The 27,055-nt window shown below is 47.2% G+C and overlaps 2 protein-coding genes across 4 annotated transcripts in view; both read right to left on the bottom strand.

The window, feature by feature from the left end:
• The window catches only part of LOC143923499 (nuclear factor 7, brain-like), a 744,238-nt gene that overhangs the window by 279,740 nt on the left and 437,443 nt on the right, over nucleotides 1–27,055 (bottom strand). The gene's annotated exons all lie outside the window — the stretch shown is intronic.
• The window catches only part of LOC143923494 (F-box only protein 6-like), a 230,946-nt gene that overhangs the window by 23,462 nt on the left and 180,429 nt on the right, over nucleotides 1–27,055 (bottom strand). For all 3 annotated transcript variants that reach the window (XM_077447189.1, XM_077447188.1, XM_077447186.1), the window contains exons 3-6: nucleotides 20,501–20,561; nucleotides 14,052–14,089; nucleotides 11,758–11,884; nucleotides 5,109–5,204 (exon numbers count right to left, since the gene is read on the bottom strand). In XM_077447189.1, coding sequence (XP_077303315.1) covers nucleotides 5,109–5,204; nucleotides 11,758–11,884; nucleotides 14,052–14,089; nucleotides 20,501–20,517 — 278 coding nt within the window. In that variant the 5' untranslated portion in view covers nucleotides 20,518–20,561. The remainder of the gene's footprint in view (nucleotides 1–5,108; nucleotides 5,205–11,757; nucleotides 11,885–14,051; nucleotides 14,090–20,500; nucleotides 20,562–27,055) is intronic.

Below are 27,055 nucleotides of genomic sequence, written 5' to 3'. Positions count from 1 at the left end.
CAATCAACCACGACAAAAATAGTGGAGAATTCTTCAGGTGGGGGGAGTTCTACAATGAAATCCATGAAGATCATGCTCCATGGTTTCTCAGGCACAGGAAAAGGCTCGAATAGACCCCAAGTTCTGGCCTTGTCAGTTTTACTCCGAAGGCATGTAACACAAAATTTTACATATTTCTTGCTGTCCTGCATCAAATCTCGCCACCAGAACGTACAGGAGATCAAATCGGCCTTCTTGCGGATTCCAAAGTGGCCTGCTAGGTTGTGATCATGACATCGCCTCAGGATGGCAACTCGGAATTGTTCAGGGATAAAGATTTGCTTCCTATGGAAGTACAGGCCATCCCTCAGCTGAAGGGCCAGGTCCTTGGAAGGTGGTTGGTTGGCTACATTTGTTCTTATTTGGGACATCAGATCCAGCTGAAGGAATAGAAAATTCTTGGCTGGTAGAATAGTATCGGGTTTCGTGGGTACAACTGGGTCATTGAATATCCAGGACAAGGCATCCGCCTTAACGTTCTTTGAGCCTGGGCGATTCCTTATGTAAAACATAAAGCGAGAGAAGAAAAGTGCCCACCTTGCCTGCCCGGGGTCTTAGTTGTCTGGCCGTCCTCAAATACTTGAGGTTCTTATGGTCCATAAAGACGAGGATTGAGTGAGAAGCTCCCTCTAGGAGGTAACGCCACTCTTAAAGCGCAGCCTTTATAGCCAGTAGCTCTCAGTCGCCAACATCATAGTTCCTTTCAGAAGGATTTAATTTTTTAGAGAAGAAAGCCACAGGGTGGAGCAATGATTTGGGACCTTGGCGCTGAGACAATATAGCTCCTACTGCATTTTCAGAGGCGTCAACCTCCAGAACATAAGCTAAGGATGGATCCGTGTGCTTCAAGATGGGAGCAGAAGTGAATAAGGCTTTTAACTGTTTGAAGGCTGTTTGGGCTTCTGGGGACCATCGGAAAGGGAACATGCTGCTTCGTTAGTTGGGTAATGGGAGTGATAATGCTAGAAAAGTTCTTGATAAACTTCCTATAGAAGTTGGCAAATCCAACAAACCTCTGAACGGCTTTCCGATCTGTAGGGGCAGGCCATTCCAGGATGGAAGGGACCTTTTGCGGGTCCATGGAGATACCCTCGGCAGAGATGACAAGTCCCAGGAAATGTATAATTTGCTTTTCAAAGTCACATTTTTCAGCCTTTGCATAAAGGTGGTGTTCTCGCAGCCGAGCCAGTATCTTCTTTACATGAATCCGATGGGTTTCTAGGGATTCAGAGAATATAAGGATATCATCCAAATAGGCAATGACAAATAGATCAAGGAAGTTCAGAAAAACATCATTAACTAGTGGCTGAAACGTAGTGGGGGCATTGCAGAGTCTTAACGGCATGACTTGATATTCAAAATGGCCGAAGCGTGCTCGGAAGGCCGTCTTCCATTCGTCCCCTTTTCTGATCCTGACAAGATTATAAGCACATCTCAAGTCCAATTTGGAGAACACTCGTGCCCCTTGCAGCCTTTGAAAGAGTTTGGGGATCAGAGGAAGGGGATACTGGTTCTTGACAGTGACCCTGTTGAGGTCGTGATAATCCACACAAGGCCTCAAGGAATGGTCCTTCTTTTTTACAAAGAAAATACCGGCACCTGCTGGAGAAGTGGAAGGTCTGATGAACTGTTTTTCAAGACTCTCATCGATATAGGTACGCAGGGCTTCCAGTTCAGGCTCGGAGAGCGGATAAATCTGATCAAATGGAATCTCAGCCCCTGGTAAAAGTTAGATGGGACAGTCATATGTCCTATGGAGTGGAAGAGTGTCTGCACCCTTCTTGTTGAACACGTCCAGATATTCGTGATAGGCAACAGGGAAGTAATTAGACGTTTCATGGTCAGAATGGATGTCCAGGAGGGGCGTGGTACTTGCAGTCTTTTCTGGAAGGCAGAGCATCTGGCAGTAGTTAGAAGAGAAGGAGATATGTCCGTTAAGCCAATTAATGTGGGGATTGTGTGCTTTCAACCAAGGGATGCCAAGGATGACAGGGAACATAGGAGAAGCTATGACATCCAGACAAAGGAACTCATGGTGACCTGAGGAAGTCTGGCAGAGGATAGGTAAAGTCTCTTGAGTAACCGGCCCTGATTTAGTGCCGGAGCCGTCAGCCAGATGAACATGAAATCTCTGCCTCTTGGCACATACTGGCAACTGGTGGAGAGAGGCAAATGCAGGGTCCACAAAGCAACTACAGGCCCCGGAGTCTATCATGGCAAGTACAGAAATTGTCTTTTCGGTTAACTGGAGCATGATAGGAAGAAAGACTTGTGACTGATCCTTCACAGGGCGATGCATCATGTGAGGCTGGCAGGAAGGAAATCTGCTGGTCTTTGCCGGACAAGTCTGCATAAAGTGACCAGCCTCCCCACAATAGAGGCACAGGTTGCCCTGTAGTCGACAAAGACGTTCAGTAGCAGAAAGGGGTGGTCTTCGAAAGTTCCTAAAAGGTGTCTTATGCTGTTCCTTCTTCCTGGGGAGTGCAGCAGATGAGGAAGCAGGGACGTTTGCCCTTGAAGCCACAGAGAGAGTTCCTTTAGATCGTTCAGATTGTCTTTCTCGCAAACATCGATCGATCTGAATGGTTAGGTTAATCAGACCCTCCAGGGATGCGGGAACTCCCACTCTGACATGTTCATCTTTTAAGGTGTCAGAAAGTCCCAGACGGAACTGGTGATGAAGTGCAGGAAGATTCCATTGAGTGTCTGTGCTCTAGACACGAAAGTCTGTTACATAATCTTCAATGGGCCTTGGACCTTGTTGCAACTTGCCAAGCATGTATTCGGCAGTTTGGTGATAAAAAGGATCAGAGTATAGCTGAGCCATAGCTGAAAAAAAGGAATCTGTGGCTGCCAGAGCAGGGTCATGTTGTTCCAGGAGATGACAAGCCCAGGAGAGTGGTTTGTTTAGTAATAGGATGATAATAAACCTCACCTTGATCTCTTCTGATGCAAAGGTTCAGGGTAACAGGGAGAAGTAGAGTTCACAGGAATTTCCGAAAAGTGCGAAACTTTTTGCGTTCTCCCAAAAATCGCTCAGGGATAGGCACTCTGGGTTCCGGAGGGGGTGTGGCCTCACGGAATAGGCTGGACTCTGAGTAGAAGAATCCATAGCCGTGAGAGGATCATAGGCTGATGTGACGTTCAGCTTATGTGGTAGTCGCCCTTCCATGCGACTCAAGTTCTCTTGTAACTTCAGTATAATATGTGATAGTTCAGAAATAGATCTGAAAATGTCTTCTGGTGGAGAGGCCTCCTTTTCAGACTTCATCCTTGACTGACTGGTACTATCACGTACCTGGTAGGAGTCTGAAATGATGAGGTCGGCCTCTCTTATATCTCCAGCCCCAGCCCCACTGGAGGTGGAACAGATGGTAGCTAGGGTCAGGAGGAACACGAGTGCATGTAGATGTTGCGTGCAGAACTTGTAAGTAGAGTTGCAGGCTTGGAGGTGCAGGTAATACATCAGGTTAAGAGCTGGACCCAGGGAAGCTGGGATGATGGTCAGCCAGCACAGGCACTCAGAGACAGTGTGGAGCCAAGCAGGAGGCAGAAGCAGGGTCACAGGGATAGCCGGGTTCAGCAACAAGTGGGCAGCGAGGTACCAAGGAATAAGCAGGAGCAACGTCAGAAGGGAAGCCAGGATCAGGCACCAGTATTCAGAGTAATCAGAGTCCAAAGCAGAGTTGAGGGAAGCCAAGATCGGTAACAGGAATCAAGCCGTGTATAAACATGGTTCAGAGTATCAGGACACAGCTGAAGACCAGTCAGCACCTTCCAGAAGTCAGAGCATCCTTTAAATAGGGCGTTGGGCGGCAATTACCGCTAGGTGCGCGCTCGTGTGTGGGCACGCTGCCACGCATGCACATTGGTGCTCGTGGAATTACTCTGTTGCCTGTGATTGCGCACATTAGTGCGCATAGAATTTCGCCGTTGCCCGTAAGCGTGCGCATGCGAACAAGACATTCTATGTACTTCAGATCCCCCCTCCTTTCTTCTGCTGCTCTCCCAGGATTGGATGCTCCACCCTCAGCGTGATTGAGCATGCTGAAGTCATGTGGTGACTTTTCTGGGTTTTGACTGGATGTTAGTGATCGTAGCAGAAGTTCAGTGTAAGAGATACACAAGAGAAAATGCATGTTGACAAGGGGAGTGTAGAGGTGGGTGGGGAGTCTACTGACATCATGACTCCACCCACCGAGCCCTAGAAAACAGACCCACCCACAGAATCTGCAGTTTTTCGGGTCTCATAACAGACAGAGGAGAGACATTTGACAGGTAAAGATGCATGCAGGAGGCATGTATATCCTCACAGATAACCAATATTGCAGTCGTTTAGAAAGGATGAGAGTGGGTTTACATCCACTTTAAGAGTTCCCTTCACTGGAACTAAGTGGCCAAGCCCAACCCCTGAAAATCAACCCCACATCATAATCCCCCTCCACCAAATGATTTGGAGTGGTGGCCCAATACTTTTGGCAATATAGTGTGGATGAGTGAGTTTGAGGTGGAGGAATTTCACTGCCCTGCACAGAGTCCTGACCTCAACCCGATAGAACATCATTGGGATGAATTAGAGCAGAGACCACTAGGGAAGGCCAAGCCCAACCCCTGAAAACAGCCCCACACCATAACCTCCCCTCCACCAAATGATTTAGATCAGTGCACAGAAGCATTACATTGCGAGTTCGGGGGCGATTTTGAAAGACATCTGTGCGGGGGCATGCACAGATGTCTATTGAAATCTCCCTCAAAGTCGCAAAAAGTAGTGCAGGAACTACTTTTGGGAATCAGTGTGGTGCCGCAAAGTCGGTGTCGCATTAAGTCGGATGGTGCCGTTGCCAGCAATAGGCTCCAATGTGAACGGGGGCTTATTTTTAAAGCCTTATTGAAGAAGCTGAAGTTAGAAGCTGATTGGCTACAATGCACAGCTGCACCAGATTCTGAACGCTCCATCTCCCCCACAGTATCTATGAAGCAGCTAAATCACAATTCCCATTTGCTCTGCACAGATACAAGATTCATCCTACAAATCTCCCTCCACCAATCTGCTTATAAATTACACTTACCAGTCTGTGACGATAATGGGCGGTTGAGCTTTGTCCATAATCTCAGCACTGAACCCCTCTTTCTTTAGATCAATAATCTGGGACTTCTTGCAGGGTCTGCAAGGATCAAAAGATTTTTTTTTTTCATTCTTTATTTAGGACCTCAAGAAAATCATACACAACATGATCTATATATATTGCAAAACCGTCTACCAAAAACGTATCCTTTTCACACCTGGTTGTGCACCTCCAAATCCATCAGGGAAATGTCCTAGTTGTAAAATATAGTGCAGCGCTAATGATGGTGAGTGTGATTTCACTACCAAAAAACCAAATCAAAAACTAAAAAAAAAAAAAATGAATATCTATCTATCTATCTATCTATCTATCTATCTATCTATCTATCTATCTATCTATCTATCTATCTATCTATCTATCTTTCCTTCTCCCTGTATCCATCTATCTATCTTTTTTTTCCTTTCTCCCTTTATCTATCTTTCTTTCTTTCACCCTTCATCCTTTCTTTATTCCTCTCTTTTTTTCCTTTCTCCCTTCATCCTTCCTTCTTTCTTTCATTCTATTTTTTTTTTTCTTTCTTTCCTTCCATCTTTCTTTCTCCCCTGACCACTCCAGTTCTCCTTTACCCAATCCCCACCTCCTACCCACTCCCCCCTTTTTCAACCCTCCTCCTACTCCCCTACCCCATGGTTCCCAGCCCCATCCCCCACTCCCATTTTTTCAGGGGGTAAGAAAGAACCCCCGAGACAGAGCATTTTACTATTGCTGCTGCTTGTGTGGGTGGGATGTGTGCTGCACCGATCCCTGCTGACCCCCCTCTCCTATTCATCCCATGTGATTGGCACAGTACACATCCCACCCACACAAGCAGCAGCAGTAATAAGATGTTCCACATCAGGGTCCTTCCTTAACCCTTGCAAAGTGCCACAAGAGAGCAAAAAACTCTGGAGGGGAAGGTAGAGGGGGAGTTGTCAATCCAGTGTAGATTCAACCCGCATGCCAAAATAGGTAGGATATGTGAGAGCAGCTTCCCTTCGCATCTCTGCTTGAGGAGACCATATCTGTAACATTCATTACTGCCCGTGTACTGTGCCCACTTACCTACCCCCTGTACTGTGCCCACTTACCTACCCCCTGTACTGTGCCCATTTACCTACTCCCTGTACTGTACCCTCCTGCTCCCCCCTGTACTGTATCTTCCTGCCCCCTGTACTGTGTCCACTTACCCTCCTGACCCGTGTACTGTCCACCTACAATCCCCCTATACTGTACCCTAACCCTACTAATACAGTTTATTTTTATCGATCGCTTTTATTATTTTTCACATTATGGGTGTGAGTGGGGCCTCATGTCTTAGTTTTGCCTAAGGCCTCACAAATCCTAGAGCCGCCTCTGCGTGGGCGCCATGTTTAGGTCTTTGCATATTATTTCCCAGCCTCAGGTCCTCATGCAGCCTACTCCCCCAGGAGTTATGTACCTTCATTTATGGGTCTGGAGAAGTAAATGCTGGACATGTGCTCCATTAGGAACTCCAAGTCCTTCTTCATGGCAGCAGATGGGACTGGTGGTCCTCCATTCACATGGTTGTGTGACTTATCTGAGTGGATAAGGTAACTGTGTGGGTGAGCCATGCAATTTAACCAAAAATACAGGATGCTATGGGCAGAAGTACCCCACGATTGAAGCTTCAGAATGTGACTGGTTCATAGTACACCCTAAATTTTGGGTGAACATAAAACACGGTCAGAAAGGTGGACTAAAGGCAAAACCTTTTTTCATTTTGTATAGAGTGAGTCAAATTGGGAGATTTCCCTTCAATTCCAAGAGTTAAGCCCCGTGCACACATGCGAAATGTCCGACAGAAAAAGTCAGATGGGAGCTTTTCATCGTATATTCTGATCGTGTGTGGGCCTCATCAGACTTTTATTCTTTCGAAAATTCTGACGGACCTAGGAATAGAACATGTTATAAATATTTCCGACGGAACCAATCCCTATTGGGAAAACCGCTCGTCTGTATGCTGTTCCGACGGACCAAAAACGACGCATGCTCTGAAGCAAGTACGAGATGGAAGCTATTGGCTACTGACTATTGAACTTCCTTTTTCTAGTCCCATCGTACGTGCTGTACATCACCGCATTCTGGACGGTCGGACTTTGGTTTGACCGTGTGTAGGCAAGACCGCTTGAATGGAATTCCGTCGGAGAAACCTTCGGAGTTTATTCCGACGGCAAAACTGGTCGTGTGTACAGGGCATTAGTTAGTGGTTGTAAAACAGGAAGTAAGAAAGAAATCGCTCTGAAGTGATTGAATTCCTGGTTGTCACTGGAACTAGTGTCCCCATTGGAAGATGTCTTCTCCCCCCTTTCCTATTTTGGTGAATTTACCATTACCATTAACTCTGTTTCTAAAAAAGTCCTCCAGGGCAGCAGGGATTCCCTCCCCAATATACTGTAAATGTTGGGATACTATTTTTTTGTCAGAGAGAGGGGGCAGCAGACAGGCATGTCCTTGCCATCGGGAGTTTCCCAGTGGGCCGATGGCCCATTTCAGTGACTTCTTTTGGCAGTGTCACTGGCTATAAAAACATGGAAACATGGCCGTGAGATCTCCTTCCGGCTAGCAGGTCTCTTTCCCCTGTGTTCAATGGAGACCCGGACAGCAAATGGCATCAGTGTACAAGCAAATTGTCTACTTGTACACTAAAGAGAGATGCCGGTTAGCTGTCTGGGTCATAGGCCCCTCCCCTCTTCACTGAACACAGTCCGGTGGTCAGCCGGTGGCGGGTTGCCTAATGAATACTGGGAGATCCCGTGGGAACCACCCCCCCCCCCCCATCTCACTCAACTCTTAGCTGACAGCCAGAGGTGCAGGGGGAGATGCTGAAGGCACCGTCGACCACAGTTGCAGGTGAGTGGCCATGGGATGATCTGCTGGATGTTCTAAATATTGGGGGGGGGCAGAGCTGGGTTGGAGGTGCACATGAAGTCCTGTACTAGAGCTGCATCTGGTGACAAGTGACTTGGCAGGTGACAAGCTGCGTCTGGTGGCAGGCGACATGGCAAGTAACAATCCGTATCTGGTGGCAGGTGACATGGCAAGTGACATGCGGCATCTGGTGGAGGCGACGTAGCAATTCACAAGTGTTAAGGCTCCATCTGGTGGCAGGCGACAGTGGCAAGTGGCACTCTCAGGGCTCCCACTGATTCTGCATTATCGTGAGTTGACCAATTTAATTTTATATTACAATGTGATATGCGCAGCAATGCCTGTTAGCTATGTTCCTGCATGACCTTAGCCCTCCCATTTCACGCAGTGATGTGAGAAGGAGGAGAAAAATACAGAGGAGAATAAGTGAAATAATACAATAGGTGAGTGAGGAGTTAGAGCATATTTTCAGTTAACACATTTTCATACAAAAATCCATTTATACTTACAGTGGAATATTCTACTTATTTTTTTATTTATTTTTTTGCGCAATTATGTGTAGTTTATATACTGTTTTTGTGCATGTTTGCAAAATTAAAGTGGGTCGGTCTGGGTGAAGTCCAGGGCCAAATTTTTGTCCCAGTCCAGCCCTGGCAGTAGACCACCTATTTAACCACTTGCTGACCAGACTGTTTCTGGCACTATTTGTTTGCAAGTTTAAATCAGTATTTTTATCTAGAAAATTATTTATAATCCCCAAACGTTATATATATATATATATATATATATATATATATATATATATATATATATATATATATATATATATTTTTTTTTATCAGAGACCCTAGGGAATAAAATGGTGATTGTTTCAATGTTATGTCACACAATATTTGTGCAGCGGTTTTGCACACACAATTTGTTTTGGAAAGAATACCCTTTGATTAATTAAAAAGAAAACACAATAATTACCCCAATTTTTTTGTACAACGTGAAAGATGTTACACCGAGTAAATAGATACCTAACATTTCACACTTTAAAATTGCACATTTACAGAGGAGGTCTAATGCTAGAATTATTGCTTTCACTCTATTGTGCGCAGTGATACCTCACATGTGTGGTTCACATATTGTTTACATATTTATGCGCAACTTAAGTATGCATTCGCTTCTGCACGCAAGTATGGAGGGATGGGAACTCTTAAAATTTTTTTTTTTTTTTATTTTACACTGTCCATTTATATCACTTTTATTACTATTACAAGGCATGTAAACAGCCCTTATAATATAAATAATGACCTCTCCTTCAGCCCCCATATCCAATCACTGGCTAAATTCTGCCGCCTTCACCTCCGCAACATCTCCAGCGTTCAACCCTTCCTGACTAATGCAAAGCAACTCATTCACTCCTTGATTATTTCCCGCCTTGACTTCTACAAGTCTCTCCTTGATGGCCTACCCTTAAGCAGGCTATCCCCCCTTCAGTCTATTATGAATGCTACTGCTAGACTAATACACCTCACTAATCGTTACGTGACTGCTGCCCCTCTCTGCCAATCCCTTCACTGGCTTCCCCTACCCCACTGTGTAAAATTCAAAATGCTAACCATAACATACAAAGCCATCCACAACATCACCCCCATCTACATCACCAACCTCATCTGCAGATATCGCCCAAATCGTCCCCTCCGCTCCTCCCAGGACCTCCTGCTTTCGAGCTCCCTTGTTACCTCCTCTAATGCTCGCCTTCAAGACTTCTCCAGAGCCTCTGCCTTCCTCTGGAACTCCCTGCCTCAGTCTGTCCGATCAGCCCCTACCCTGTCCACCTTTAGGAGTTCCCTGAAAACTCATTTATTCAGGGAAGCCTATCCCACACCCACCTAACTGTCCCCGAGCCCCCCCATCAAATCATTCTCTGCAGCTATTACCTTTTGTACCACCAGCCCCTCCCTTTAGAATGTAAGCTCTACGAGCCGGGCCCTCCTGAACCTTTTGTATTGTACTGTAATTGTGTTGTCCCCCCTATACATTATAAAGCGCTGCGTAAACTGTTGGTGTTATATAAATCGTGAATAATAATAATAACCTAACTATATAACTATGTTTTCTATCGGGTTGAGAGCACTGTGCAGGCAAGTCAAGTTCCTCCACCCCAAACTCACTCATCTATGTCTTTATGGACGTGGCTTTGTGCACTGGTCCAAATATTTTGGTGGAGGGGGGATTATGGTGAGGGGTGATTTTTCAGGGGTTGGGCTTGGCCCCTTAGTTCCTGTGAAGGGAACTCTTAAGACGTCAGCATACCAAGACATTTTGGACAATTTCATACTCCCAACTTTGTGGGAACAGTTTGGGGATGGCCCCTCCCTGTTCCAACATGACTGCACACCAGTCCATAAAGACATGGGTAAGTAAGTTTTGGGTGGAGGAACTTGACTGGCCTGCACAGAGTCCTGACCCTTAACTCGATAGAACACCTTTGGGATGAATTAGAGTGGAGACTGTGAGCCAGGCCTTCTCGTCCAACATCAGTGCCTGACCTCACAAATGCGCTTCTGGAAGAATGATCAAACATTCCCATAGACACTCCTAAACCTTGTGGACGGCCTTCCCAGAAGAGTTGAAGCTGTTATAGCTGTAAAGGGTGAGCCAACTCAATATCGAACCCTACGGACTAAGACTGGGGTGCCATTTAAGTTCATGTGCGTGTAAAGGCAGGTGTACCAATATTTATGATAATATAGTGTTAGTGTATCTTTATTATTACTCCCAGGAGACTGAGAATTGGTTTATGTTTCTTTTGGGGTCATTCGGAAGAGAATGCTGATATTGTTTATGAATTAGCAGGTAAAACAGTCAGCTCGGGGATCTCCAAACTACGGCCCTCCAGCTGTTGCAGAATGACACGTCCCATGAGGCATTGTAAAACTCTGAGGCCGCGTACACACGCGGGGACTGTTTGCCCAACTTTGTCCGTCAAACAGTTTCGGCAAACAGTCCGCTCAAAATTAGCATGGACGGACATGGCCACACACGACGAACGAACAGTTTGCTGAAACCGTGCGCGATGACGTGAACGGCACGTACGACGGGACGAAAAATACGACGTCCTATACACTGCATTATAACTTTCGGCGTGAAAATCCTTTCTGAGCATGCGCGGAACTTAGTTTGACGAACAAGCCTACACACGGGCGGACTGTTCGCTCAAACAAGGTTTCAGCGGACAGTTTTACGGAATTTCCGAAAAACCTTGTTCGTCAAACTGTCCGCTGAAACTGTCCGCTGAAAGCCCACACACGAGCGGACTGTCCGCCCAAACACTGTTCAGCGGACAAAGTTGGGCGAACAGTCCGCGCGTGTGTACGCGGCCTTACATTCACAGACATGACTAGGCATGATGGGAATTGTAGTTCCTGACCAACTGTAGGGCCGTAGTTTGGAAACCACAGAGTCAGCTCTCCCTTATGTGCTGGAGATGAGGAGGGGGAGGCTTTATGTAGTCTAACTGGGCAGGGCTGACACTGGTTGGAATTTCAGCGTAGTAGATACAGTTGCCAACTCAAACTGGCCATTAGGAGCCGAGCGCAGAGATGTAATCAATAGATTTTTTCCCCTAGAGTTCAACCATCCCATATGCCATTAGAAGTATAAAATGAAAATCTAAAAAACAGTTTACAGCATTTTTGTGTTAATGACATTAATGAAGGAAAATTGGACTTACTGGTGAGAGGTTACAAAGTATTTTGAGATGGATGGATTTGGAAAATTCTCTCCTTCACCTCCAGGCAAATCTTCAATCTTCCATTTATCACCACCATTTTCATCTATGATCCAATATTTAAAATCCTCTACAGAGGGGAACACAGAATCAGAAAACACACGAAGAAAACACCCCTCTAATAACCTCCATGTCTGTGGCATTATTAAAGCAGAACTCGAGCCACAAACCTCATATTGACTAGTCCAATAAAATATATAAAGAAAACAAGTGTTGGCTGTAATATTCAGCTTCAATACAGATATTTCCCCCTCCGTGCCTTTCTGCTGTCCTCAGTCTGATGGCCATCATCATTCCTCCCACTTCCTCTGAGCCCAAGTCATGCTGGACCTATCCCCAGCCTGTGATTGGACAGTGAAAGAAGTCAATCTCTGTCTCCCCTCCAGGTAAATGGAATTATGTAAAACCCAGAATGTTGGATTTGGGCTTCAACGTTCATGCACTACAACATTGAACTGATACTAAAGTCTCTTTTTTTAGTTTATTTTTTTGTTTAAAAATAACAAACATGTAATACGTTCCTGCTCTGTGCAGTTGGTTTTGCACAGAGCAGCCCGGATCCTCCTCTTCTCAGGTCCCTCGCCGGCGTTTCTGGCCCCTCCCTCCTGCCAAGTGCCACCACAGCAAGCAGCTTTCTATGGGAGCACCCAAGCTGAGCTACAGCTCTGTGTCTATTCTCAGCCCGCCCCCTCTCTCCTTATTTGCTCACTGACTTTTATTGACAGCAGCCAATGAGGAGGGAGAGTCCCAGACAGCCAAGCCACTTGTGCAACATTGCTGGATTGAGATGGGCTCAGGTAAGTATTAGGGGGGTCTGAGGGGGGCTGCTACACACAGAAGATTTTTTATCGTAATGCATAGAATTCATTAAGATAAACAAAAAACTTCTGTCTTTAGAACCACTTTAAAGTGTTACTGAACCCACAACATTAAAATCAGCCTGTATATGCAGTAAAGCTTGCTTTTTATACTCACTGTGGAACCTAAGGGGTTAATTCTCTGCATTCTGTAAAAAGGCTATTTGATCCTGTCCCCCCTTCTGATCCTCCCCTTCTTCTACTGTCTCCAATCCATCTCCTGATAGAACAGTGCCTTGGGGGCATCCTGCACATGCTCAGATTGGTGTGTATTGCTAGAGAGTTTTTTTTTCTTGGAAGGCTGCATTTGATCAGCACAGGGCCAATCAGCACACTCTCCAGACAGAGGGTCAGGGGTCCTCCAGCCTGATTCTGCAGTCGGAGGAGAATGAAAACTCCTCCTACAAGCATTATCCAGACACTGATAGAATTCACAAGACTGCTGTATACTGCTAATAAGAAAAGGTATTTTGCAGTTTATATTTACTATAATAATTGCATTTCCATGTCCTGTGTACTGTGGGAGATCAGATATAGTGAATGCAGAGTCCTGGGTTTAGCAACACTTTAAGGCTACATTCACACTGTTGCAATCCAACGATTTTCAGTGTGATTATGTTGTGCAAATTGGATGTTTGCATATTCTTTAGGGCCAAAATGGTGCTGTAATCACACCAATGTAGTAGAGGAACCTCTTCCAAAGTACGTCATGCTGAGTTACATTGATTCGAATGGACACCATTGAAAATTGTGATTGCCATTGTCATGCAATTCTGTGCAACTCAAGTTGTGTGAACAGAGCCCAATAGAAATAGGAAAAAAATGACATGCAAATTCTCTTGCACACCAGTGTCATATATAATCAGGTAATTTGCTATGTTTATTTCCTGTGATCATCGGCTCCATCTAGAGGTAAGGATGTCATATTTTCCAAATTGAGGCATAGACCCCCAACCAAAAACACAATATAGGGGTTAAAGACCTAATGCACATCAATTACAATCTAATGAAAACAGCACCTACAAATTAGGATACAGTTTTGTTTTTTTATGGAATACATGTGGGGGGGGGGGGGGGGGTTTGGGGCGTAAACATGGCGTTTTTTTGGTAAATCTTTACATACCACAAAAGCATGAGAAACAGTATAATCATGCAAAACAAAAAACAAAAGTGTTGGGTCTGCAGAGATCTCAGGATTATCATGTATTGTATGTACAGGGAAACAAAGCTCAATGGAGAGGAACCTCAACACGATCGTACAAAGTGCTTATTTTCTATCCTTACAAATACAGTAAGCACCTGAATATCAAATAAAATTTAGCTCTTCATGTAACCAGTCACATTTTCTTTCATACACTCAAATTGGAGTAACAATCTCACCTAGAGCGCATGGATTTTTGATCAAGTTCCTCTTCAGGCTAGATAGAAGAAAATTATTAATAATTACTGGTGAAAGATTACCATTAAAAAACATTGGAAAACATTAAAACCCAAACAGACTCCGAAAAAACACAAACTATTTAAAAATGTATACAGCTTCTATTGGCCATACAAGTATCAGTTAGAGGTTAGGGAAATTGGTCAATTTTTCTTGGCTGAAATTTTGTGCAATAGTACGGCTTGGCCTTCTGATTGCAGTAGTTTTGGTGCAGTTTCAGTAATGCCGCGTACACACGGTGGGAAATTCCGGCAACAAATGTTCGATGGGAGCTTGCTGTCGGAAATTCCGACCGTGTGTAGGCTCCATCAGACATTTACAAAGATTTCAGAGCTGGATCGCTAATTTTCTGACAACGAAATTCCGATCACGTGTACACAATTCCGACGCACAAAATTTCACACATGCTCGGAATCAAGCAGAAGAGCTGCACTGGCTATTTAACTTAATTTTTCTTAGCTCATTGATGTTGTACGTCACCACGTTCTTGACGTTCGGAATTTCCGACAACATTTGTGTGACTGTGTGTATGCAAGACAAGTTTGAGCCAACATCCATCAGAAATAAATCCAAGGTTCTGTTGTTGGAATGTGCGATCGCGTGTACGCGAGATAAGTGCACCACACCTACAGGACGTAATAGAAGTCTAAGACAAAGAGCAGCTAACTCACAGGAAAGCAACAAGGACAGGAAAACTTTGCTTATTGGACAAAGCTCTCTTGAGGAGTGATCAGGGGATTGCACAGGCTGTGTGTAACAGTCATTATCTTAAAGTCATATTAAAGGATTTTTTTTTTCATTAGGAAACATGTTATACTCAGTGCCGGGACAAGGTCATTCGGTGCCCAGGGCGAAGATAAAACACTGAGCCCCCCCCCCCGCTGTGAAAAACGACAGCGCCTACAGACGATGGGATCTATACTAATGCATCAGTGACAGTGCATTAACCACTTTCCTGCTGCATATTACCAATACCATTGCTAATTAAGCAAACTCCCCTCAGAGACTGCAGACATGATACAAGACAAGAGATGGTTAGAGACTGAGGACATGATGCAGGCGATGATCAGAGACTGCAGACATGATACAAGAGATCAATGCAGCCTACCGCTGTGCCCATAATCACAGCCTCTGTTCCCATTATTGCAGCCTCTCTGTGCCCATAATTGCAGCCTCTCTGTGCCCATAATCGCAGCCTCTCTGTGCCCATAATCGCAGCCTCTCTGTGACCATAATCGTAGCCTCTCTGTGACCATAATTGCAGCCTCACTTTGCCTATGAATGAAGACTCACCATAGCCTGCCCAGGCTGCCATGGATCACACAGCAGACATCTCCCGCAGCACTATGTGTCACATACAGTCATGGTTGAAATTGTTGGCACCCCAGACATTTTTCCAGAAAATCTAGATTTTCTCAAAGAAAATGATTGCAGTAACACATGTTTTGCTATACTCATGTTTATTCCCTTTGTGTGTATTGGAACAAAACAAAAAAAGGGAAGAAAAAAACAAATTGGACATAATGTCACACAAAACTCCAAAAATGGGCTGGTCAAAATTCTTGGCACCCTTAAAGAGATTGTAAAGTGAATAAAAAAAAAAAAAAATAACAAACATGTTATACTTACCTCCACTGTGCAGCTCGTTTTGCACCGAGAGGCCCCGAACCTGCTCTTCTGGGGTCCCTCGGCGGCTGTCTCGGCTTCCTCCCGCAGGTGCTTCTCACGTTCATGCGAGCTCCCTCGCATGGTGAGAAGCACCTGCGGGCGCGCTCTCGTGTTACAGCCGGCGGCTATAGCCGCTCATTGTATCACACAGCCCCGCCCCCCGCGCCCCCCGCGTCAGTGGATGTGATTGACAGCAGCGCGAGCCAATGGCTGCGCTGCTTTCCATCCATCCACTCCAGCCAATCAGCGGCCAGGCTGAACGGTGGAAAGAACGATGGGGCGAGCCTGGGATTTTCGAGGGGTGAGGTAAGTAAAACGGGGGGGGGGGGGGGGCTGGGGGTGCAGGCACTGTCAGATGTTTTTTCACCTTAATGCATAGAATGCATTAAGGTGAAAAAACATTTACCGTTACAACCCCTTTAACTTATAATATTTGGTTGCACACCCTTTGGAAAAAATAACTGAAATCAGTCGCTTCCTATAACCATCAATAAGCTTCTTACACCTCTCATCCGGAAATTTTGTACCACTCTTCCTTTGCAAACTGCTCCAGGTCTCTCTTATTGGAAGGGCGCCTTTTCCCAACAGCAATTTTAAGATCTCTCCACTGGTGTTCAATGGGCTTTAGATCTAGACTCATTGCTGGCCACTTTGGACCCCTCCAGCGCTTTGTTGTCATCCATTTCTGGGTTCTTTTTGATGTATGTTTGGGGTCAATGTCCTGCTGGTAGACCCAAGATCTTGGATGCAAACCCAGCTTTCTGACACTGGGCTCTACAGTGCGACCCAATATCCTTTGGTAATCTTCAGATTTCATGATGTCTTTCACACATTCAAGGCACCAAAACAACCCCAAAACATCATTGAACCTCCACCATATTTCACTGTACTGTGTGTTCTTTTCTTTGTAGGCCTTGTTCCGTTTTCGGTAAACAGTAGAATGATGTGCTTTACCAAAAAGCTCTATCTTAGTCTCATCTGTCCACAAGACGTTTTCTTTGGCTTACTCAAGTACGTTTTGGCAAACTGTAGTCTTGCTTTTTTATGTCTCTGTGTCAGCAGTGGGGTCCTCCTGGGTCTCCTGCCATAGCGTTTCATTTAATTTAAATGTCGACAGATAGTTCGCGCTGACACTGATGCTCCCTGAGCCTGCAGGACAGCTTAAATTTATTTGGAACTTGTTTGGGGCTGCTTATCCACCTTTTGGACTATCCTACGTTGCAATAATTCATCAAATTTTCTCTTCCGTCCACGCCCAGAGAGATTAGCTACAGTGCCATGGGTTGCAAACTTCTTGATAATGTTGCGCACTGTGCACAAAGGCAAATCTAGAACTCTGGAGATGGACTTGTAACCTTGAGATTGTTGATATTTTGCCACAATTTTGGTTCTCAAGTCCTCAGACAGTTCTCTTCTCCTCTTTCTGTTGTCCATGCTTAGTGTGGCACACACAGACACATAATGCAAAGACTAATGCAGGCCATACATGGTCGAATTTCAAACAAATTTTCTTTTCAAAATCAAAGTTCTTTTTTATTTGTGATCCGATGGCGCCACCTTTGATTTTTGAAATTCGGCCGGCCGAGCCTTCAATTTCACCTCATGTTGCTACAGAAAAGAATTTTTGTGACTGGGAATCTTCTTTTCCCTCTGTAGATTTTCTTTTCTTATTACATTTCTCGCATGATTCTCCCATCATTGATTAGAATATTGTTAGCTTTTCAAAGAATTTCCAACATGTCCGATTCCTCAAATTTGATTTCCGCACGAAAATCAGCTGTTGCTGCAGCCCACTAATGGTGGGAAATTCATATGAAAATTCTTAGATACGATTTTCGAAAGAAAATTCTTTCGAAATTTGAACCATGTTTGGCCGGCATAAGTGAACTTCTCTCCTTTTTATCTGCTTTCAGGTGTGATTTTTATATTGCCCACACCTGTTACTTGCCCCAGGTGAGTTTAAAGGAGCATCACATTGAAACCAGGGGTGGACTGACAACTCATGGGGCCCTCGGGCAACAGGAGATTAAGGGGCCCCCGGGCAACAGGGGATTATGGGCCCCCCAGGCAATCGGAGATTATGGGGCCAGAAAGTATACACACACAGTATACAATAAAACAGTATACACATACATGTATACACAGACATGTTTCTGTTGGCTGAGAAGGTACTGGAGAGGTGGGGCAGCTATAATCTCAGGATTTTTAGACCAAAAGGATGTCCGTAAGGGACATTTCAGAGACAGATGTAAAAAAAAAGCCATTTTTATATACTGTCCCTGGTTTTACTGAGGCTGGCAACCCTGATGGGGCCCCCTAGTGGCCCGTGGCCCTCGGGCAGTGCCTGAGTCGCCAAATGGTCAGTCCGCCCCTGCTTGAAACAGTCTTATTTATCCACAATTTTGAAAGGGTGCCAAGAATTTTGAACAGCCCATTTTTGAAATTTTGTCTGACATTATGTCCAATTTGCTTTTTTTTTCTTCCTTTTTTGTTTTTCTCCAATACACACAAAGGGAATAAACATGAGTATAGCAAAACATGTGTTACTGCAATCATTTTCTGTGAGAAATTCTAGATTTTCTGGAAAAATGTCTGGGGTGCCAACAATTTTGGCCATGACTGTATGTGACACATAGTGCTGCGGGAGATGTCTGCTGTGTGATCCATGGCAGCCTGGGCAGGCTATGGTGAGTCTTCATTCATAGGCAAAGTGAGGCTGCAATTATGGTCACAGAGAGGCTACGATTATGGTCACAGAGAGGCTGCGATTATGGGCACAGAGAGGCTGCGATTATGGGCACAGAGAGGCTGCGATTATGGGCACAGGGAGGCTGCGATTATGGGCACAGAGAGGCTGCGATAATGGGAACAGAGGCTGTGATTATGGGCACAGCGGTAGGCTGCATTGATCTCTTGTATCATGTCTGCAGTCTCTGATCATCGCCTGCATCATGTCCTCAGTCTCTAACCATCTCTTGTCTTGTATCATGTCTGCAGTCTCTGAGGGGAATTTGCTTAATTAGCAATGGTATTGGTAATATGCAGCAGGAAAGTGGTTAATGCACTGTCACTGATGCATTAGTATAGATCCCATCGTCTGTAGGCGCTGTCGTTTTTCACAGCGGGGGGGGGGGGCTCAGTGTTTTATCTTCGCCCTGGGCACCGAATGACCTTGTCCCGGCACTGAGTATAACATGTTTCCTAATGAAAAAAAAATTCCTTTAGTATGACTTTAAGATAATGACTGTTACACACAGCCTGTGCAATCCCCTGATCACTCCTCAAGAGAGCTTTGTCCAATAAGCAAAGTTTTCCTGTCCTTGTTGCTTTCCTGTGAGTTAGCTGCTCTTTGTCTTAGACTTCTATTACGTCCTGTAGGTGTGGTGCACTTATCTCGCGTACACACGATCATTCCAACAACAGAACCTTGGATTTATTTGCGATGGATGTTGGCTCAAACTTGTCTTGCATACACACAGTCACACAAACATGTGTTACTGCAATACTTTTCTGAGAAAAATACTTGATTTCCTGTAAAAATTTCTGGGGTGCCAACAATTTCGGCCATGACTGTAGCTGGGTCTGTGTGTGTGTTCGGCGGTGCCGTAACACGGTCCCGCCCCCCCTAGACCAGCTCGTGTGATAGGCGGAACACAGATTCAATCTGTTACCACATGAGCCGGTCTAGGGGGGGCGGGACCTTGTTGCAGCGCTGCCGAACATACACACCCAGACCCAGGTCCCTGACACACAGTGCTCCCGGCGCTGTGTGAAAAACAAAAGGAGGAGGTGGGAGGGGAGCACTGTGGCCCCAGGATAGGCGGCCTGTAGTGTGGCCTCTACTGCACACCCCTTCCTCCAGTAAATGGCCCCGCCAAGGCATCCGCCCCCTCTGTCCCCCCTTGTACCGGCCCTGGTTATACTTACCTGCTCTGTGTAATGGCTGTGCACAGAACGGCCCTGATCCTCCTCTTCTCGGAGCTCCCGCTAGACCTCCCAGTGTGTCCCCTCAGGAATCCACTTTCTGTGGGGGCATTTGTCTTATGGGCACACGGAGAAGGGTTCAACCCCATCCCTGGCTCCCTCCTCCCTGGCTGTCATTAACAACAGCAGGAGCCAATGTCTCCCACTGCTGTGTCTGAGCCAATAAGGAGGAAGAGAGCCTGGAGAACTGCTGCTCTCATGGATATCGCTTGATTGAGATGAGGCTCAGGTAATTTTTTTTTGGGGGGGGGGGGCTGTGGGGGGAGCTAATAAAAATAATACATTTTATTTATAATGCGCTTTTCATCAAATGATCTCAAAGTGCTACAAGTTCAAACAAGTGCTACAAGCTAGCTGCATACTGGAGGTTTTTTCTTAGGTACAAAACCTAAACCTTAAAAATGTATTTAACACAATAAAGTTACACAAGGCGACACACTGCACATAAAATAATCTTTTTACAGAACAGATTACATTCTTTTACAAGGACTTTAACTAGGGCTTATTTTCGGGGTATGGCTTAGATTGCAGACATCCCTGAAAATCACGCTAGGTATTTTTGGGGTAGGGCTTATTTTTTAGGGAAACAGGGTAGGTGTGCATTCCCCTTGTTAATTGAGCCACCTATTTTTTCTGTCTGTTTGCTAATCCTCCTGGAGATTCCTAAAATGTGATTAGTCTTATGTCAACTTTACCTCATTACCTAATCTCTGTGTGAACAGGTCAATGATAATCTCACCTATTTGTTGCCCACATATTTGCAGTCACAGTCCCCGCAGCTGAACAGGATCTCACGTCCACTATGTAAATGAAATAAAACATAAGAGAATTACAATCAGCATGCAAAAAAAAAAAAGGTAGAGGTACTTTGCAAAGCCCATACATACAGACTAATAAACTTTGAGAATGTTGTTCCCAACAAAAAAATACTTGCGTCAGTGCTACAGTTTGAATTTAAAACGTATTTGTGTGAACTGTGAAGTTAAGTCATGGATTGTGGAAACGAAATAGTTCCGGGTGATTGTATATAGTGTATACCACATTTACCACTGACTAATGCAGAGTTGCAATGCAAGGAGATCAGCTAAAAGCAGTTGGATCTGTATGTGCGTTATAATTAATAGAAATTAGTTGATTAATCGATTAAAAAAAATTGATTAATCGAACACGAAAATTTTAATCAGTAACAGCCCTAGTGACAAGGGAAGGCAGTGATCTTGTGTTTTGATGTCCCCAATGGAAGATCCAAAGTACCACTTGAGATTCTTTTAGATCCTGGGACGCCTGTGTGCAGCAGCTGAGGTGTCAGCTATTGGAACTCTAAGCAGAAACACAGATCTCTGTCTTCCCACAGTTAAAGCACCCCCACACACAGTTAGCAAGCACTCCCTAGGCACACAATTAGCCCTTTGATTGCACCTGATGTTAACCCCTTCTCTGCCAGTGTCATCAGTGCAGTGACTTTGCATATTTTTTAGCACTGATCACTGTATAAGTGTCACTGCTCCCCAAAAAGTGTCACTTAGTGTCAGATCGGTCCGCCAGAGTAACGCAGAACCATTATAAGTCGCTGATCGCAACCATTACTAAAAAAAAATATATATATATGTATTTTGTGCAAATCAATCAATATACGCTTATTGAGATTTTTTTTTACCAAAATTTTTATATGGTATGTTTTATAGCAGAAAGTAAAAACTATTGTTTTTCTTATTTTCAAAATTGTCTTTTTTTATTTATAGCGAGAAAAATAAAAAACACAGAAGTGGGGGGGCGTGACCGGAAGTTGAGGCGAGTGGACGCTTAAGCCGTTCGCTCTCCGTCCAGCTCAGCTACAGCGGCGCCTTGAGGGACCATCCGCCGCCATCTGATGGGTAGATCGAGGGCTACCCGCTCTGCCTCCTCCAGGGGACCCTCCGCGGCCCCTCCGGGTCCTGTGACGGGCCTCCTTCTCCTCCATGGATCTCCCGGCCGGCGGGCCTCTCAAGATGGCGCCGGTCGCGGCTGCGGAGACATCCCGGGCCTCATCCCCGGCATCCGAAATGCAGAACGCCCCCCCTGCGGGCCCCGAGGAAGCCAGGACACCACCCGGTCCCAGCGCTACTGTCCAGACATCGGGAGGGGTGAGTGCACGTCCGCCCCCGGCCCCGTCTCGAGCCGCCGGACTAGGCCTGAAGCCTGCCGCGCCGCCATCCGAGCCCAGCACCCGCATGTCCGGCCCCCTGCAGGCCTCGGGGCAATGCACAGCCACCAGGGACCAGGGACTGCATCAATGGGGCCAGGAGCCCCCCACACACTCCGCTGCAGACTGGGACCTTGACAGTGGGGGTGGATGGGGGGAAGCAGGAGGCTGCATGGAGTCCGGAAGGCCCCAGACACCCCTGGGCACCGGCTCCCCTCCCCCCCGACCGACACGCAATGCTCATTGGCACTACCCCGGTTGCTCAGGGCGGTGTCAGACCCCCTCCTCTCTACAAGCTCAGTGGGGTCCCCTCCATCCCTGGATGACAATGACTTTCCTGCCCTCCCCCCACCAGGGGAACCGTTGCCCCACTCAAGTCAGGGGCGTGGGGGAGTGGGGGGCCCCGATTAAGTCCGGAGACCCGGTCACCTCCACCCAAGACCCAGAGGCTGGCCTCGCCATGGGCCCCCGGCCCGCAACGTCCCCGTAGGGGCTCCCCGATCCCCACCGACTGTGCCGCGGGGCGTGGGGAGGAAGAACGGAGCTGTCCGGCCCCCATGCCTGTCTGGGAGGGGGTGTGGGGCCTACACACCGAGCCTGACCCTTCTACACGGGCGGGCGGGTCCGGGAGTCTTGGGCCTGCACCGCCGCCCCATCAGCAACCAGCAGGAGGCGATGTGGGAGGCTCATCCCAGCCGCCCATACATCCGCAATGGCAACATTACCTGCAAGCAATTCCTACCAAAGAGGACTTTAAGCAATTGATAGAAGATGTCAAATCTACCTGTAGAGCGGAAATACAAATGCTACACTCCGGCCTCAAGCACCTGGCCGACCGGGTGGAGATGGCTGAGGAAGAGATCCAAGAGGCCAAGATAGCGATTCACAAGACCCAAACGCAGGGGGCCGACCACCACGTGCTCCTGAGAGATATGCAACGCCATGTGGAAGACTTGGATAACAGGGGGCGCAGGCACAACATAAGAGTGAGGGGGATACCGGAGGCGGATGGCCCGGAAGATCTACAATTTATCCTGCAGGAAATATTTAATGAACTGCTTGGGGAACCCCCTACCAAGTTTATTGAGATGGACAGAGCGCACCGGGCCTTGCGCCCCAAAAACGCAACTTCAAGTCCCAGGGATGTCATTTGCAGACTCACCTCGTTCCACATCAAGGAGGACATAATGAGACAGGCACGCCTGGCCCGTGTGGTGACCTTCCGGAACACACCAGTCCAACTCTTTCCGGACCTCTCTTGGCTTACACTACAGAAGCGTAGAATTCTCCAGCCGCTCCTCCGCACACTGCAGGAAGCTGCCATCCCTTACCGTTGGGGATTCCCATTTTCCCTCACGGCTAAACATCAAGGCAAGACGGCCTCCTTGAGGCTCCCTGAAGACCTCCACGCCTTCTGTGAAGATTTGGGCGTCCGTTCGCCCCAGCTGCCGGATTGGGATCTAGTGGCTACTCAGCCTGCTCCTCCGACATTGTGGCAGAAGGTCCCCTCCCGCCAACGCCCTCGAAACCGGGAAACACCGAAAAAATCTGCCCGTCAAGGGCATGGCTGAAGGATAGTGCAGTGACTATTTTTTCATACTTTTTTCCCTTTTTTTTTTGATTCCGTTTGCCCGTGTGGCGAAAGGGAATAAGGCCCGTTTTGTTTGTTGGTTGGCCTTCGGACCGTTGTCTGGACAGTACGATCCTGCCCGTACGCGCTGTCCCCTGAGTCCACTCCCTGTCCCTCTTGGTGCCCTCTTATTGACATGTCACAATTAGGCTGGTATGAATTGGAGACCCGAGTCAGTGGGTTCCCCGGTACTTTTGAGTCACCCCCTCCTCCCCCGGATGCATAGGCAATGTATCCGGGACTCTAGGAGATGTCTGGCGATTGGTATCGCATTTGCATCTCCCCTGCTCCCCCCCGTTTTTACCCATCCACTTCAATTGCAGAGTCAGACGGGGGGAGCTGGACTCCCATGCGGCCACCAGGCCCGGCCCTCGGGTTAGGGTTCTGGTGGCCCCCTGGCAATCCGACCAGACCTGAGCGCCATGCCTGTTCATGGTCTTATGTGGTTGTACGTTTGGTTGTATAACAGTTACCTGCTTAACATGTGTTCTTTTGTTTGCTGCTCTAACCTTCTTTTATTTTCTCTTTCTCTATTTCTCTCCCCCCCTTCCCCTCCCTACCCTTCCACCGTATGGGAATCTGCGGATGTCGAGCGGTATCCCGTCAGGCCCTTTTACCGGAACGAGTATGCTCCTGGCTCCTGGCGGTCGTCTGGAGCGGCGGTGACCAGGTAAGAACTAGCTTCCACATCCCCCCCCCCCCCCCGACGTGACTGATGGCTAAAATTTTATCCTTAATTGTTCATGGCTTAAACTCAAACAAGAAGCGGCATCTGGCACTGAGGGAATTTAGGCAGTCAGGTGCAGAAAACACATTTCGATAAGGGAGGTTCTTTTGCTTTTGCCTCTAGATATTTCCCTCTTGCTTATCTCTCCTCAGGGTCTCATAAAAGAGCGGGAGTGGCTATCCTGATCCGTCAAGGGGCCCCATTTGCCTACCTCGATCACTACAGTGACCCCGGGGGTGGATTCCTGATACTTAAAGGCACATGGAGATCCCATCCGATCACCTTGTGTACCCTTTACGCCCCGAATACTCATCAACACAGTTTTCTCTCTAAACTCTTGCTACGATTATTTAAATCGGACCACGGTTACCTAGTGGTGGGGGGTGACTTTAACCTGGCCCATTCAGCTACCGTGGAACGCTTGGCGGCGGTGCTCCGGCCGCCCTCGGCTAAAGCACTCAGAGACTCCAAACTTTTTCGCCAACTGACCCGGCGATATGCTCTTTTCGACGACTGGCGCGCCCTCCACCCGGTAGATCGGCAGTATACTTATTATTCGGCCCCTCACCAACTGCACACCCGTATAGATTATTTTTTCACTAACAACATTACATTGAGGAAGGTCCGGAGTGCCCGGGTCCTGCCAATTTCTTGGTCGGATCATGCCCCGATACTACTAACACTGGACCTCGGTGCCCCGGTGGTTAGGCCCTATAATTGGAAGCTGAACACTTTCCTCTTGCAACATCTTCCCTCCCAAGCAGAACTGGTCTCGACCTTGAAATATTATTTTGCTGAAAATGCAACACCCGCTATTTCCCTCCCCACGTTGTGGGAGGCCCACAAAGCGGTCATCCGCGGTAAGTGTATGGCTCTTTCTTCAGCACTGAAGAAAGACGTCGAGGCCACTAAGCTGCGAACGGAAGGGGAGCTCGGGCAATTGGAACGGGCTATGCAAGCCTCCCCCTCATTGCGCATCCTCCGCATGGTGCTTCGGGATCTGGCACTTCGCCGGGTGGAAAAGACCCTCCTGAGGATTAGACAGACATTTTATGACAGGGGCAATAAAGCGCACTCTCTTTTAGCGAGGAAACTTAGAGATAAAAACCTCCAGTCCACCCCACATCAGATTAAGACTAAGGCCAATATTGTGGTCTCCCACCCTAAGGAGGTAGTTGACACGTTTGCGAGCTTCTATGAGGAGCTGTACAACAGTCCCGACATCCCTAGTGACCCCCTGCTGGCAGAGCTCACCTAACGCATGCACCGCTATCTGACAGACAGCGGGATCCCCTGTCTTCGAGCCCAGGACCTAGCCTCCTTGAACAAGCCCATTACAGAGGAGGAGATAGAATTAACCATCAAGTCGTTACCAGCTCATAAATCACCGGGCCCGGATGCGCTGCCCTATGAATATTATAAATCATTCCTGCCCCTATTGCTCCCGTACATGAGAATCCCTCGTTCTGTCATGACAGCCTCCCGCTCAGACGGGGGTCTGGCGTTTCCGGACCTCATTAAGTACTATCAAGCAGCCCAGCTCCGCGCAGTGACCTCCTGGTTCACCCAGCGGTCGTTCAATAGATGGACGGAAATTGAGAAACTCTGGCTGGCCCCGGCTCATCCTAATAGCATGCTCTGGAGCGCGGCAGCTTCGATCCCTCTGGCCCAACTACTGGGAACTATGTCACACCTACAGGGCCTATGGCGTAAGCTCTCTAAGGTCCATGAGTTATCCTCGGATAAGTCGCTCCTGACGTCCTTTCTATATCATCCTAAAGTGCCAGATAGCCTGACATACTCGATGTCACATCCGTGGTCGTCCCGGAATCTTTTCTACCTGGGCACCCTGGTGGACCCTAGGTCGCGGAGGCTGTTGTCTTATGCCGATCTTCAATCTAAATTTGATCTCCCACGACAGAGTTTTTATAGTTATTTACAGATACAACATTACGCTCAGACCATATCTTCTGACCTGCGCTTTTCTCCGCCCTCCGCATTTGAGACTGTGATCCTAGTGGGCTCGGCCCAAAGGGGACTGATATCAACCATCTATAAAATAATCAACGCCCCCCCTAAAGCTCTGAAAGGCAACCATACCTATATGCACAAGTGGGAGGAGGCGCTGGGAGAGGAGATTACGGAGGAGCAGTGGCAGTTGATATGGTCCCAGGCCTCTAAAAAGCTCTATGTGTACACTCTACCGGGAGAATGCGTAAAAAATTTTATTTTTTTGGTATATGACCCCGGACGTTCTACACGCCATCTACCCCGCCTCCTCCGACAGATGCTGGAGATGCCGGGCCCACAGGGGAACACTGTTCCACATCTACTGGCGGTGCCCCCTCGTGGTTCCCTTCTGGGATGAGGTCCAGCGCCTCTTGGCTACTGTACTAGATCAGCAGGTGACACTGGACCCCAAGACTTTCCTGCTGGGCATCCCCTTTCCCGAATTGACAAAGTCCCGAAAGAAACTGTCAAGACATATCCTGACAGCGGCGAGGTGTCTAATTGACCTGCATTGGAAAAAAGTACAGCCTCCCACCCTCGGCGCGCTCCATACTAGAATTAGAGACGTGGAATTGATGGAGAGGATGACCGCCAGGATACAGGACCGGATAGAGGCTCATGACGTGGTTTGGAGCCCATGGAATCTTCGGGAGGATCAGCTGTGATTCGCTGCAGAGACCGCACACGGTGATTACCCCCCCCCTTCCTTCACCCACCCTCCCCCTTCTCTCTCGTCCCCCTTCTA

This window comes from Lithobates pipiens, unplaced genomic scaffold, assembly GCF_037356315.1.
Source record: "Lithobates pipiens isolate NorthernLeopardFrog02 unplaced genomic scaffold, aLitPip1_a1.2 Scaffold_22, whole genome shotgun sequence".
Taxonomy (NCBI): domain Eukaryota; kingdom Metazoa; phylum Chordata; class Amphibia; order Anura; family Ranidae; genus Lithobates; species Lithobates pipiens.
The sequence above is the reverse complement of the archived record's forward strand: the minus strand, read 5'-3'. Positions and strand labels throughout refer to the sequence as shown.